This window comes from Corylus avellana, chromosome 9, assembly GCF_965113065.1.
Source record: "Corylus avellana chromosome 9, dhCorAvel1.hap1.2, whole genome shotgun sequence".
NCBI classification, from domain to species: domain Eukaryota; kingdom Viridiplantae; phylum Streptophyta; class Magnoliopsida; order Fagales; family Betulaceae; genus Corylus; species Corylus avellana.
The window spans coordinates 19,876,281-19,891,471 of NC_142498.1; the positions used below are offsets into that span (position 1 = coordinate 19,876,281).

The window sequence follows — 15,191 nt, forward strand, 5'->3', positions numbered from 1 at the left end:
TCAAAATAAGTAGGTGTTTCTTATAAAAAATAAAAAAAAAAATTCTCAAATCTAGACCCACCAACACTTCTTACCTTTTATATTACATCAAAACATTTTTCAAACCAAAAAACAAAAACTATTTACACAAAAAACACTAACAAACATAGCATCAGATAACACTCTCGGTAATGAGGTGGATTTAGATATAAAGGTGCTGTGGTACTTGACAGCTCTTCGGTTTTTTTTTTTTTTTTTTTTTTTTTTGACTAAATTTTTTCTAAAGTACCAAAAGGAAAAAAGAAAAAGAACATATAATGAGCCAAAACACACCTCCAACTAGTAATTACAACACCTAAACCCTATAGAGCAAAAGCCCACTAAAACAGAAAACTTATGGTGTGCCAGGTGCTAGGTTTGGGTTGGCTCATTATTGGTGTGCCAATTTGATCAAAACCTTGCCTCATAAGACACTCCAGGTGACTCTCTGTGAGAGACTACTCCAGATAAAGGAGAAAACGAGGGTTGAAGTTGTTGAGAAGAGGAAGCAGAGAGGCAAGGTCACATGTTTCAAGCCAAAAAAATATCATCATCATCATCATCATTCATATGCTTCATACTCAGATCCAACAAATTATGTTTATGGTTCATTGGTTCATATTGCAATGCTCTGTTTCCAAGTTTCTACTTTAAATTCAATTACAACAATGATATAGCTGGCTTCTCTTCTCAGATGGGATTCTGTATATGTTACATGATCCTTCTACAGAAAGGATACCTTCCAAATTTCCAATCACAACAGTTTACAACACCCCAATGGAAATTCTATAATAAACATGCCAGAAGATGCCACATAAATATATAATCATATGCAGAATTCAGAAATACCTGCAGAAAGTCATATTGTTTATTCAAAATATATAATCAATGCAAGTCCAATTAAGAAAATATTCTAACAATTCATATATATATATAAAAGAAGATCCATTTTGATGTTGGAGGGAGTCCCACTAGCTATATAAGCTCTGCTCTCATTCTCCAGTGGAGACTCCTCTTTGCAGCAATATAGTACGAACCATTGAAAAAGAAAAAGCTGATAAAGCACAAAAAACATTTGCAACTTCAAATGAACATAAAAAACACATTTCCTCGAACGAGTATTTTCCTATAGGATAGATAATTCACAAAGAATAAATACAATTAACACTTTCCAAACTATAACTACATACTTCTTCTCTTCCCCCATTAGAAGACATTTTCAATTTCATGAGTTACCATCAACACACTGCAAATCAAGAGTCGAGAGTCATTTGCATTTACAACTCTTTCACATCTTATTGACACGTGGCTCAAATCAGTAGGAATTCGTGTTCTTATCCAAACACCCTTCTATTTCTATATGCTATTTTTGGTTGCAAGCCTGAAGAAACTAATATACGGCAAATCTAATTAGCCAATAAGCTGCAAATAGCATTTCATAGAAACATAACTTTCATACACATAATTCTCCTTATTAGGTTGAAATAATTATCTTTCTTCCTCACTACAACCCAAAAATAAACACAAGAAAAAAGATACTCTTCACATAAAAAGCCGCTTCAAATACGCCCCATCAAAAAGCTAATGTTATTCTTCAGATGTGAAGTCAATGGCAGGTGTAAGCTGAAGTGTGAAAATATAAAATATACTGGGAAGAGTTGCATTACTTATACAGATCAGGGAGTGCTGGAAATTTTGAAAATCGAACCGAACCCAGATCGAGCCGTTTTGGACTATGAACCCAGCCGGTCCAGCGCCTCACGAGCTACGGTCAATTTGGGCTCCACCCTTAGGGCGTCCTCGTAAGCCTTCTTGGCCTCATCTATCATTTTCTTCGCCTCGTAGCACTCACCTAACAGACAGAACGCCTTAGCATTTTCCGGACTCAGAGTCAACGCCTGGGTCAAGTCTGTGACGGCCGAATCGACCTGGTCGCGCCGAGCCATGGCGACCTTCAGCTCGGCCCGCTTGAAGAGCGAGTCCCCTCGCTCCAGATCGCTCAGCGACTTGGCGCACAGAGGGGACAGGGCCACGTCGAGCGAGTCGAGCGCGGAGGGCTTGAAGCCCTGCAGGTCGAGCGCCAGGGACTTGAGAATGTGAGGCGCGGCATCCTTGGGGTCGAGCGCGATGGCCTTGTCGGCTTCGGCTTCCGCCTCTTTGGCCAGAGAGGTCGCGTTGGATCGAGGCTTGGAGGCTCTGGCGCGTGCCAAGAGCTGCGCGCCGAGAACGAAGTGACGCTTGGCCTGAACGTCGGCTCGGTTCCGGAAGCGCAGCTTGGATAGGAGCTTGTTTGGAATACCATGCATAGCGAGGAAGAAATATACCATCAAGAGGATTAGAGCTACTTGAAGAAGAATATCAGCTACCATCTTTTTCTCTTGCGATTTTTTTTCTTTTTTTCCTATTAAAATTTCTCTTGCGAATTTGGTGAGACTGTTTTGAGTTTGATCGGAGACGAAAGGAGGGGAAAAGGTAGAGTTTTCAGAGTTGGATGGGAGTGGGACCCAATATCTAATGCTTAGCCGCCCGGTTTTTCCCCAATGGGCCTAGTCAGTCAATGCTTGTCGTTACCCATCAGTGATTCACGGTTCAGATCATCTTTTATAATAGAGAAATCTAAAAGGCATATACACGTGGCATTATATTATTTAAAAAATTTACTTGAAATCGAGAAAGAATTACTAAATTTAGAGCTGAAATTTTTAGTCTATTATTTTTTATTTTTTATTTTTAACATATCTGCACACACATGGACGGAGATTCAATAACTTACACTTTACTTCGTAAAGCGTAATCTTCGGTCAATTAAACTATAACTTTTAGTTTATTCTCAATAATGAATTATTGCTAAACTGAATTTAAAAAATAATAATAAAAACTGAAGTAGGGTGCTAATGCTTCTTAAACCATGTGATTTTATACAATTTTGTGCCTTTTGCTTTTTTCTATATTTGTGCAAGAATTTTCAGCCTTGTTTTCTTTTTCATGCCCGTACAGTAAGGCAAGTAGGAAATTTCAGTCCTTTTAATAAAACCCTCAAATGATCGTTCTTTCTATTAGGGTTTTGTGGGCCAAGCATGGAGTGATAGAGAAAGTAATCGGGATGGGAACCACAATGCCTCTCGATGACACTCAAATATTAAATTTACTATTTTTTTTCAACTAATAATAATTTAATATGATATCCGAACATTTAACTTCGGTTAAGAAGCACTTACAAAGGAAATATGGCATATTACATTGCCTTCATCCCAACCATCGAGTTGGATTACATTGACAGCAAGATGCTTAATGCAGCCAGTACCAGTCAAATGATAAACATATCCAAGTGAATTCCCAATTTTAGACATGGGATTCCATATGGGAAATAAGCTATACGACAGAGGCAAAGGCTGCTTCCACTAAAAAAATTTCTCTGCATCTTTTGTATAGGCTTCAGCTTGGTGGGTCAACAACCAAAAAGGTTGAGCCAGCCACGGTTGTTTGGGTATTTAACTCCCCCAAATCAGCTTAGGGAATTCGAAAATATTTCCTAATTTTAAGCTATGGATGGAGTACTCTTTACATTACGTTTCACCCATCTGTATTAACTGCACTGGGGACTTCAGTAACTTCTTTAGAGATTCAACTATACTACCAAAAGATGGGCGCTCAACAGGATCACTGCAAAGCAAAATTAGTAATCATTAGAATTCCAATAAAACTGTTAAATAAACAATGGACTGAACAAAGTATGTATGCGAATCTCCAAAAGATTAGTCGGAATGCAGAATTACAATAACCTAAAGCTCACAATTTTTGACACGACCCGCTAACTCGACACAAACTCAACATGAAATTAGTAAGTTAGGGTTTTGAACAATCGGATTCGTATCACCCTTAATTTAAATGAGTTGTGTCAGGGTTAAAAAGTTTGAACTGTTTAACTAAATAAGTCATGTTTGAGTTGATCCATGAGTCAACCCAATATGAACCTGAAACGCCAACATGGATCAGCCCTGCTGCACTCTTCCAATTTCTCAGAAACCCAGGACATGTCAATCTAACTGTATACAACAAAATTCCCACTTAGCCTCAGTCTCCAATGTCAAGAGTGCAAGCTCCTTGTGCTTTGTTGGGTAAAGCATTGGACACGATGCCTTGCAAAGATGTTCTTATGTATAACCCCCCAAAACTAAACTCAAACCGAAGATTCTAGTAAAACATGACACTACAAATATGTTTGAAATGCTACAAATGAACAATGGATGCAGGCACACTTACTCGGCCCAGCAAGATTCCATAAGGGAAGCCAAGACTGGGGAGACATTCTGCGGGATAGTAAGCCTTCTATTTTGGAAAGCAACAGCTCCAACTACCTGAAAGTTTGCACAATCATGTCAACCAAATTCAATGCACAGCGGGTGTTGTGTTTGTTGATACACAAAAATGGCAACTGATGCTGATCACAGTCCTCATCAATTACCTGTGCGGGGCCAAGTCCACTCCAAGGCTGTTGCATGGTTACAAGCTCCCACAGGATCACTCCAAAACTGTAAACATCAGACTTTTCATTTGAGGGTTCTCCACGAAGGAACTCTGGAGCCATCCACTCAGGCTGAAAATAAAAGCAAGCATGTTACATGTTGATTGATGCACTGCAAAAAACTTCAACCTGCAAAATTTTGATGCAATTATCTGACTTTCACTGGAGGACAAGACACTGGACACTATAAATATTCACAAAGGACAATGATGGAAAGTCAAACAAAGTAAGAATTAAGGTTAAACATTATGAATGAATTTGCCAATTCGTTCGGGGAAAAATCGAAATTTCTACCCCTTTTTTGCCCTAATGGGGTGAAAGCTTGCTTTCTGGAATTCCATACATACGAGACAAACATCCGTCCCCCAAATTTGCTTCCACCATAATGGCAATGTTTTGGAGAGAGAGAGACTTACTGTTCCGGCAACAGACTTTGATGATATGAAAGTGTTTGCTTTGAATCTGGACAAACCAAAATCGCATACCTGACCACAAATGCAAGATGAATTTATTTACGTGACAAGACACCCAGTGACTTTCCAAAATGAAAACACTCCATTTGTTAATATACCTTTATTGTCCAATTTTTATCCACCAATAAATTTGGAGATTTAAGATCCCAGTGCACTATAGGAGGGTTTAGACAATGAAGATAATTGATCCCCTTGGCCTGCATCCAGTATAAAGCATAAATTTTTGCTAACAGTTAGCAGTATTAGAAGCAAAAAATGGGAGATACTAGTACAAACCACATCCAATGCCATGCGTAACCGTCTTCTTTTATCCAACATCTCACCAGAAGCAGGCCTGTGCATGAGACGGTATAGACTACCTCTGTTCCACAAAGACCAGGAATTTCCAGTTGCTTAAACATCCACCCTTGCTTCTAAAAGGAAAAAAAAAAAAAGTGTGGGGGGGGGGGGGGGGGGGGGGGTGGGTGGTGGGGGGGGGGGGGAGAGGAGTGGAGAAAAAGAAAGGGGAAAAAACCCTTAAATGGTCTACCTGGGCAGATATTCTGTCACTATTGACAGATGTGGACGCTTTGTGACCGCACCCATGAAGAGAACCACATTTGGATGCCGTATACGTTTCATTATTGCAACCTGAAAAAAAATTTCACAAATTAAGCCATGCTATTCGGGATAACATAGTATTTACCTTTACATTTTTTTTTTTTTTTTTGACCATCTGCTCAGCGTACACATTGTGGATGCATGAAAACAATGCATGACTACCTTTCTAAATTGTTATTTGAAGTATACCAAAATATAAAATTCTTATAGCAAAGAATAAGTAAACATGGAATGCATGACATGACTCTAATTTTGGATCACATATCACTACACAACCATCATCCTCCACTTCAAATAATCATTTGATGTCAAAACATCAATGTAAAGATACCGAATGATCAATAAATCATTTAGATTCAAAATATTTGAAATCACTATTATTTGATACTTATAGAAAGATGGAAGCCCCACACCCCCTCCCACCCCCAAGCGCAATCAAAACTGTTCTGATACAAACTTATCACCCAACCTAAGGAGAAAACAAAAGAAAAAGAAATTATCAGAACCATAAAATGGAATAGGAAGAGGCATGGATCTACTGGGATTGCGGAAGGGGACAAAGATAGGCAACTGGATGCAAAACAAAGCACGATGGTCAATTATTAGTGGACAGGTTGATATTATCTCCAACTCTTTAGTTACCATGTACATACCTCTCTTAGAAACTCCTTCAATTGATCATCATGGAAATCCTGCATGGTAAGAACCTTGACTGCTACATCCTGCATTGTACGGGCAAAATATTTTACTTATCAGAGGCAAAATAGCATTGCGCATACCAAGCAAAGGGGGGAGAGGGGGGTTAGCATAGAAAATTAGGTAAAGATTTTAAATTCCAAATAAAATATTTCAAGCGGAAGAAATTTGATTATGCTGAAACTACAAATGCCCTTTGACCATCTAACTTTTCCTTGGCTTCGACAGTCTCTCCCTAGGAAACAGCATAGATTGAATACTACTTCCTAGACAGTTCATCAAAGGCAAGAAAGCAGAATATCAGGGCAATGCTATAAAGTAATTACTCACGTATGTGTCCACAGATACAACATAGGAAATCAAACAAGCTCAAAAGATATAGTATTGATGATATTGGTCAACAAAAAATGATTGTTGATGGAGCACAGTTGGTGCACTCCATATCAAAATCAAAGCTTAATTGATCCTTAACAAAGATATATACAGATTACCAGATCACATTGTACAAGAATACTAACCGATCCATGCCATTCAGCACGATGCACGGTCCCAAATGAGCCTGCAAGGAGAAAGAAGAGTATAACACCTCAAGAATTGTCTACTCAAAGAAACACAAATTTTGAAATGCTTCAAAAATGGAAAATATGTCCAATTAAGAAGCAGGGGACATACCAGCACCAATGCGCTCCTTGATATGTAATTCGTCCCATGATATCTCAAGCCAGTCCATTGCAAGAGATGGTTCAAGATTCAAGTATTTTGGAATGGTTACATCAGGAAATCTCCCATGATTCTCAAGTCTACTAACAACCTCCTTCAGATTTGGCTGACTTGATAGGCTGACTTGTGGTTGCTCTGGACTTCCAGATACAAAAATCTCTTCTTTGTAAGTTTGTTGTATGACAACTTTGTCTTCACCAAGCCTAGAATATTCATGAAACAATGCCTCAGGAGCAGAATCTAGAGGTTCTGAAACATTGCCCTGTGCAAATGGCAAAATTGGATTCTTAAGTATGCAATGTTCAGCATTCCCTTCCAACTTGAAAGGTGTCAGAGATGATTCCATTATTCGCAGACCTTCTTCCCCACAACCTGCAAAGAATTGATCATGATCTCTATAGATAAATACGCTAGGTAGGCATGCTATATTTTGGGAGAAACACTCTGACATCTAACACTATGTTGATTAAAATAGCTGAAATCAGACTACATGGACTGTCCTGTTTCCAAGTAGCAGAAAATTCTTGGGAGCAGTGCACATATGTATTCTGTGTTTCCAAATGTTTCACAATGTCGCACTACGACCATTGATACCAAACTGAGAAAAGGGTGTTGAAAATTGAAAATTTGAAGCATCTACTTTATCAGTCCAACCAAAAGACAACTAGATTTTGCTAGTACAAAAAACTGACTTCCCATACCACAAACACTAACAAAAAATAAATATTTAATAACCATTATCAAGTGCACTCCTTTCAGAGGGTAAAAACTCAAATCTTATAATTAAAGTAATTAACAACAGACAGAAGATCAAATCTTGATTTTTATGGTGAATAGCAGCAGAAAGTTTTATCTTAGAATTTAACTTGAAAAGGATACAGTTCAAGGTACAGGTGCACAGTTGTGCATGACGTATGCCATGCATCATGATCTGGTTAACTAAGTTGCCATTCATATTCTCTTTAATGAAAACAAGAAAACAAAATAAAAAAATTCTGCTGAAGGAGGTGTGAGAAGTAGCTGCCACTCTTTCACAGGAGGGTCCCCCAAAGCCAGGCATAAAGGGTGCAGATATCCACCCCCTTCCACTTTGCAGGGATGGAAGACCCACCCTGCGCCACCGCAAGAGACACGAAGGTGGTGGGGTCCACTCCCTCTCCTCTGCAGGGGCAAAAGACCCACCCATGCGCCTCCTCGTGGAGGCCCGCCTCTATTTTTTTATTTTTCTATAAATATTAAGGTTAACCTCCACACATGAAAAGTATTCATGCGTGCGAAGTTTTCTAAAAAGTATTTTGAAAAAATGTTTGAGAAGTGTGTTATTAGCGGGGATCACGCTTGAAAAGTGTTTGTGTTTTAAAAATCTGGTTGGTAACAGAACACTGAAAAAAAGAGAAAAAAAAAGGTGATTAAATACTCAACCAAACAAGGTGCAAGTTACTTTAATCTTTCCCCTTTTTTTCTTTTTGGTTGGAGTTTATCTGGAACCACACATCTCAAGGTGTCGGTATAGTTACATTTATGACTCCACCTCAATTCAATCAGCTGTCCTTTGACGCTTGACTTACTAAAAAAAACCACTATCTTTCAAAGCATACAAAACGTAACTGACCTGAGTATAGAGGATTTTTAGTAGGAGCACACATGTGCCCTGAGTTTAAAATTTGACAAGATGATGCAATATCCCCGCAAGGTTGTTGGGATTCTTTTAGATGGGGAATTTGAAATGGTGAAGGCATTGAAGAAAGCAATCCTCCATTGATTGAGGAATCTGGACCATGTACATTTCCTGGTTCCCCAACTAGATCAACTACATATTCCCTGTTAAAAAATGTATACATGTAAACAACAAAGCATGAAATATAATTGGGAAATGCTTCAAACAAGATTAGTCAAGATTAGTTCAAGACCATACAAACTCTTACCATACTAACAAACTCATAATGAAGCATGCATTAAGTCCAAACATAACACAACCTAATAATGCTGCATAACAAATTTCAAATTGATATATGATCAAACATGATCCAACTCAATAATTATCTGGAACCAATAATTACATCGGTAAGAAAAAACCAACATAACATATAGGAGAATGACTAATGCAGAGGTTAATCTTAGACAAATAAAACGGCAAGGGTCAAGGAATAAATTAAATTGACAATTGCCATGTTTTGGAAGAAACCAACATGCTTTAATCATCTTGCGGGCATTTTGGCTTCCGAAAAACCTTTAAATTTTATTAGCAAGAAATGAGGCCTGGAAGAACAGGTAACATATCAAACCTTGAGGACTGCTTGTCGCCCTCGACTTTGACGAGGCAAGAGGAGCGATGATCGGCCACACAGTATTTGCAACCTCGAGCTATTCGACATGGCAAACCTATGTAGTCTGCCAATTTCTGCATACACAAAAATATATCACCTGTTCAGTAACCAATCCAGTAGGATGTGTGCCTTTTAGCAATTAATAAATCTCATTAGATCAGAACTTAAAGGACAATCAGGCCATCATCACATACATTCCCTCCCCTCCCCAAACCAAAAACACTCTGATTAATTAGTAGCATCTCATAATTATCTGCACTTGAAGAATGATCAGCCATCATTACACATGTGCCCCCCACAAACAGAGAGAAAGAAACAATGTTCGATTTATATTAATTTATATGATGATATATTGAAAAAAAAAAAATGTAACTTCATAATAAATGTTCGTAACATTTTATGTTTATTTAAAATGGTTTTACCTATAATCACATAATTAAAAAAAAAAACATTTTGATAGTGCCTTTGGTGCATATACCACACTCATTGACTATGTCGACAATCTCTATGCATTCAGAAGTATATGATCCAACCGTTAACAATAAGTTATAGATTTCAGACACAAAAAACAAAAAATCTTGATAAAAATGTTGTTTTCCTAAGTTAAGCTCACATTAGCAAAATATTTAAAGCAGTCAAGACAAGTATTGAAAGGGATAGGCCTGATCTCCTCATAACACCCCATAAATATCATACTGTCACACAAATTTGTCAGTCACACCTGGAAGGCTACAAATACCTCACTGAATGATCAGAGGATAGAAACCCTTAATGGACTGCTTAATAATTGTGGGTGTCACTTGATGCTTCTATTTCAGTTGCATTCTCATGCGATACCAATGTACCCTGTTCAGACAGCCATATATGCCTTAAAAACATCTTGTAGTTCTAAAAAAGATCTTGTACTTCTATGCCCTAATTACTAATCTTACAACACACAGATAGGCATTTCCAATAAAATAAGCATTATCTTATTTTGGTGAAAGTGTTTAAAAAAAGAATTCACATGTTGGAAAGTGAAATTTCCCAACAACCCCAAACAACACCTAGAAGGGAGTGAATATGTGTTTCTAGCAAATATAGCAATTTAAAAATAGCCACCAAACAACAATCACCAAAATTTATTGAAGCAATTAAAAGATCAAACACAACAGTTAAAAGATCAAACACAACAATTTTGGTGACAAAGTGAAAACCCTTTAAAGGTAAAACCATTCTGAGACAGCCAAACCCAAAAAACTAATCTACCATAGAAGATTAATAATGCAGTCAGTTCATACTAACAAAACCTTTGCCGTAAAAACTTGACTTGTACCCAAACAAATGACCCATTTGTTTTCTACCGTAGTAGTTCCAAAAATCTGTCAAATCTTCTACTAGCTCACAAAACAAAGGCCTCAAATCTGAAAACCATGGATAAAGATGCTTATATAGGCAATGAGAAAACCTGAGGTTTAGGTAAAAGTCAGTTTATGAAAATGGATCTTTAGTTTTTCCACATAATTTTGATTCCAACTTAAGGACCTAACTTAGGCTTACAACTAAACTAGTTTTGACACTTAATTTGCCAACATAAAACCTAACAAACTCCCTTTTTAGCAATTTGGTGACAAAACTCAACATACCTTTGATTGCAAGACAAATTCCCAAAGAATTACAACCTAGCCATATTAAATCACTAAACTAGGACTAGATTGAATTCAATGGAGTAACTACCTGTCTTCCTGAAACATGCACACACGCATTAAACACATAGAGAACAGGTAATAATTAAAAAACATTGAATAAACAAATATTAACTTTAGCATTAAATCATTTGAGCAAAAGTCAGATCATAACATCAACCTCAGTAACACAGAACATTAAACGCAGATGTAGATAAAAGTATCTACTCTCTCTTTTTGTCATGAATGACAAAGGCACAATAGATACAACAACAACAACAAAAATCACTCAAAGAGTCTCCCTAAGCGCATCTTCCAACAAAGTACCACAAGAGCTCTACTTAAACATCTCATTCAGACCTACACCAAACAAGCCAGAAAACGAATGCCTAGGTACCCCTTGTTGATGTAGCTTGTTTGGACAAGCTGGGAACGAGCACTCCGAATGAGTGTCTCGTTTTTTCAATGAAAAATTACAAGTTTAAATAAAAAAATAAAAAAAAGCCTAGTATAAAACTTAGTCTATCGAACTTTGCCTTACACCAAATTTTTTTGAACACCAAATTAACCAACATAAAACTTAACATAAAGGTTCTAAATCCTTCACCATTAAAAACAAAGGTGTTAAATCATCACTTATCCTAAAAGCTTAAGCCGATAGAAAAATGTGAATTAATCATTTAATTTATATTCTAACACTTCTTATCACGTATGGGCTCAAGCTCTCCCTTAATAAGTGAGGCCCAACATATGAAATATTTAATTAAAATGTCAGGTGAATGACGTTCACAGGATTCAAATTCAGTACATCTTTTATGATACTAGGTTAAATCACCACTTATCTCAAAAGCTTAAATTAATAGGAAGAGGTGAATTTAATAATTTAATTTATATTCTAGCGAAAGGTAATTGAGTGGTTGCATACTAAACGAATAAGAGCCATTCCATGCTGAACAGATACATATATGATCCCAGAAAACCTCAATAGCCATCAATAACAAATACCATATTCAATACATACGGTTTAGCACAAAATACAACATTATCTGCATTAGAGACAGAGGAGTTGATTGGCACCAAGTTCCTGACATTTGACAATACAACATACTAGACTCACAGCTGCAAGGCCGTAACCATCACCATTCACCTCGGCAGAAGGAAACCAAAGATAATACGGCATCTGAGCAGCAAATGGATGCCAGCCCATGTTTCCAATCTTTCAGAAGAATCAACCAGAATGTTCTTGACTACAATCATACTATACAATTAAAGCTCTTTTTTTTTATGAATACCCTCAATGGTTGTAAAACATAAATCACCAACTCTCTCTAGTGAGACACAACAGATTCTTACATGGTTGATTTTTCTTTTTTCCAAACAGTTGGTGCCCATCTAATAGACACGTACAAAAATGTGAATGTCTAATTCATTACATCATTTCACCATGAGCGTGCACCATGTAGTAACACTCCAGAAATTACTTGGCACACTGGCACCAACCGTCTCACTACATCCCAGTCACAAGGGCTATTTTCATAACGATTATTAAGTTTGGTTTACTTTAAACCTTCAAGCCCGCCAACTGGTAACTTCTTCTAAACAACACATCAAAAAGAACACTACAACAATAATGAACCAATCTATACTTAGCATGGCAGTGGCTTTTCAGAACAAACAATGTGAACTTATGATTGAATGAACCAGAACCACACAGTGCATTTCATCACCTTGAAAAGAATCGCACGATGCCTGCAAAGTCCCATAGATAGACTGCCAATAGGGAGCACGATGCATTTCTGAAATTCCCTCATTCTTTTGCTAACCACCTTCCAACGTATGTGGGGATCTCCTTGCTCCACTGGAAAAGAGCCCCTTCAAGATTTAGAAAATTTGACCCACTTAAAAATCAGCATATATAAGCCAATAAATCTTCATCGTTTAAATTTAGCAGCCCACAAAAATAAAGTAAAATAAAACGTTGGAATTAACATACCCCATGTAGATTGCAACAAGTTTGCCTAGCTTCTTCACCAACATTAAGGTATTCTCTGAAGCACAATACAGTTCTTGTGCTTTATCTTCAAGTTCCTTAAGCCGAGAGTCCCCACGCCTATCTACAAGCACCACCTCCATCGATGTTTCGCTGGGGTCAACTGCTTTAAGCGATATCAACGGCGGCAGCCGCCTGCCTTCCTCTTCATCATTGCACATCAGCCACAGATACGGATTCATTCCCAAAATGTTATAGAAACCATCCGATATCTTGTCCGTGTAAGACAAACACCCGTTAACCTGAAATATGAGCAGCTAAAGGCAATGAACTTCACAGTATTAATTAATAGATTGTTCAATTATTCGTGTGAGACGACATAAAGAGAATATATACGAGTACCCAGAGACGGTAAGAAACAGCTTCGGCATCCGAAGCCACCGGTCCAGTACTCTCAACCATGAACAAAGGCTCGCAGGCAAGACTAGCCTGAGAAGAGAGCCTCCTAGCGAAAGTAAGCTGAAGATAGTGACTCTCCCTCACTCTCTGCGCCAAGCTCTCTTTACTCTCCACCTCCACCGCCTCCTCCTCCCCCTGCCGCGAAGTCGTCGTCGAGGCCTTGACAATGTCGCAGGAGAGGTTTCCATCAAACGTCGTCGTCCCAGAGAACAAGCTCCCCGCATAGCTACTACCCTCGCTGGAAAGCCGCGGCAGAGAGACCTGGCGGTCGAAGTTCCTGTCAATGCCGTGATCCTTAACGGGCTCGGCCGCTTCTTTGGGGAGCAAGAGCTCGCGGTCGTCGTCGACGTCGACACATGACAGCCTGGACGACGACGACGACGACGACTTCACGTGACCGGATCGCTCCCCTTTTCTCTCAACCAACCAGTCACAAAAAGCCGCAAATTGCTGCTGCTTCGACTTGTCGTCGCGCGTGAAAAGAACGGGCGGTTCAGCTGAGACGTCCTTCTTGGTGACCGTGAAGGACGCGTCCTTCAACCACCTTCTGTCTCTTTCGGTGTAAAAGGTCTCTTTGGTCGTACTCGCAACTTTCTTGTTGATCTGCTCGTGATCCAATAGTTGCTTGCACGAACTCGGGTCTAATCCCCGGTCCGGGAATTGCCTGGGGAAGAAGTAAGTCGTTCTGTGAGGCATTTTCTCACGGGTCTCACGGGTTGATCACAATCCTTGCACTCGCACGTACCAACCAACCCACCCGCACGCACGCACGCTTGCACGCTTCGTTGACTCTCTCTCAAACTTCAATGAAAATGGAAAATCCGACTGGCCGTACAACAGTCCCTGCGAACCTCCTTCACAGTGATCGAGTTTCAGATAAACAAAAGCAAGCACACATTCGCTCGCTTCTAGCTTCGCTGCAAAGAAACAAAACAGTCTCCGCCTTCAAAAAGACTTGCAGTCTGTGTTAGTCTCTTCGTGAATTGAACTTCAAGCTGGATTTCAGAGCGCCGACCACCTCAAAAGCGACACAGAAGCTGCGGATGAGTGATACACAAACAAAAGCAGAGAGAGGGAGAGCAGGGGGTGTGTGCGTGAGAGAGAGAGAGAGAGAGAGAGAGAGAGAGGTGTGTGTATTTTAAGCGAGAGAGTGAAGGTGACGAAACCGGTGGGAAAAAATGAAACAAATAGGTGAGGGAGAGGAGCTAACGGGCGCAGGGGGAGTTGATGCGCACCTTTTGGAGCGAGAGAACACGTAAAATGTAGGACGGAGGTCGATACGACACGTAAGAGATTGGCGCAGGAGGTGCGCACTGCGCACTAGGAGTAGGATAGTTACTGAGTGGCCGCGGGGTTTATGCATTTGGAAATGGAAATGCCGGTTCATAAAAACTGGGGGGTTTATACTTTATACTTTATAGTTGGGAGTTGGGAGGAGATCGGGTCGATCTCAGTCGTCTGATTCGGTGGTGAAAAAAAATTAATTAGATAAAGTATTTGTTTCGGCTAAAAAAGGATAAGATGATAATGACACAAATACCCTTTTATTTGTTTGCAAATGACGGGCTTGGGCTCTCTTCCTCATTCGGTTGTCTTTTTATATGCAGGCATGTGATGGTTGTTGGGGTTGATGCAGTTCGTTGGCTCAGCTGTAAAGGCGGTTTGGCTAAGTTTGGGAACTATTACGTAATATTTTTGGGGTTCATAATTATACCCCAC

At 39.1% G+C, this 15,191-nt stretch overlaps 2 protein-coding genes across 2 annotated transcripts; both read right to left on the minus strand.

Annotated features, from left to right (window-relative positions):
- Positions 1-1,428: 1,428 nt before the first annotated feature.
- Positions 1,429-2,505, minus strand: LOC132191041 (uncharacterized). The gene has a single exon (XM_059606062.2). The coding sequence runs from the start codon at positions 2,385-2,387 to the stop codon at positions 1,752-1,754; it is 636 nt and encodes a 211-aa protein (XP_059462045.2). The 5' UTR covers positions 2,388-2,505; the 3' UTR covers positions 1,429-1,751.
- A 650-nt stretch (positions 2,506-3,155) lies between these two features.
- Positions 3,156-14,711, minus strand: LOC132189638 (Protein kinase superfamily protein). The gene is made up of 15 exons (XM_059604388.2): positions 13,416-14,711; positions 13,017-13,315; positions 12,751-12,895; positions 9,318-9,433; positions 8,645-8,853; positions 6,985-7,404; positions 6,831-6,871; positions 6,270-6,338; positions 5,546-5,646; positions 5,293-5,377; positions 5,115-5,213; positions 4,960-5,028; positions 4,484-4,615; positions 4,282-4,376; positions 3,156-3,681 (listed from the first exon to the last, which is right to left on the minus strand). Exons 1-15 carry the CDS (start codon positions 14,166-14,168, stop codon positions 3,585-3,587), a joined length of 2,730 nt encoding a protein of 909 aa, XP_059460371.2. The 5' UTR covers positions 14,169-14,711; the 3' UTR covers positions 3,156-3,584.
- Between the last annotated feature and the right edge of the window lie 480 nt (positions 14,712-15,191).

What these genes read in the sequence shown, in the direction of transcription:
- LOC132191041 (XM_059606062.2), bottom strand. Translation starts at nt 2,387, where the DNA reads ATGGTAGCTGATATTCTTCTTCAAGTAGCTCTAATCCTCTTGATGGTA.
- LOC132189638 (XM_059604388.2), bottom strand. Translation starts at nt 14,168, where the DNA reads ATGCCTCACAGAACGACTTACTTCTTCCCCAGGCAATTCCCGGACCGG. An exon ending in CTGTTTCTTACCGTCTCTGG is followed by an intron (nt 13,316 to 13,415) that starts GTACTCGTATAT and finishes CTCATATTTCAG; the next exon opens with GTTAACGGGTGTTTGTCTTA. An exon ending in ATGGAATCTTGCTGGGCCGA is followed by an intron (nt 3,682 to 4,281) that starts GTAAGTGTGCCT and finishes TTTGCTTTGCAG; the next exon opens with TGATCCTGTTGAGCGCCCAT.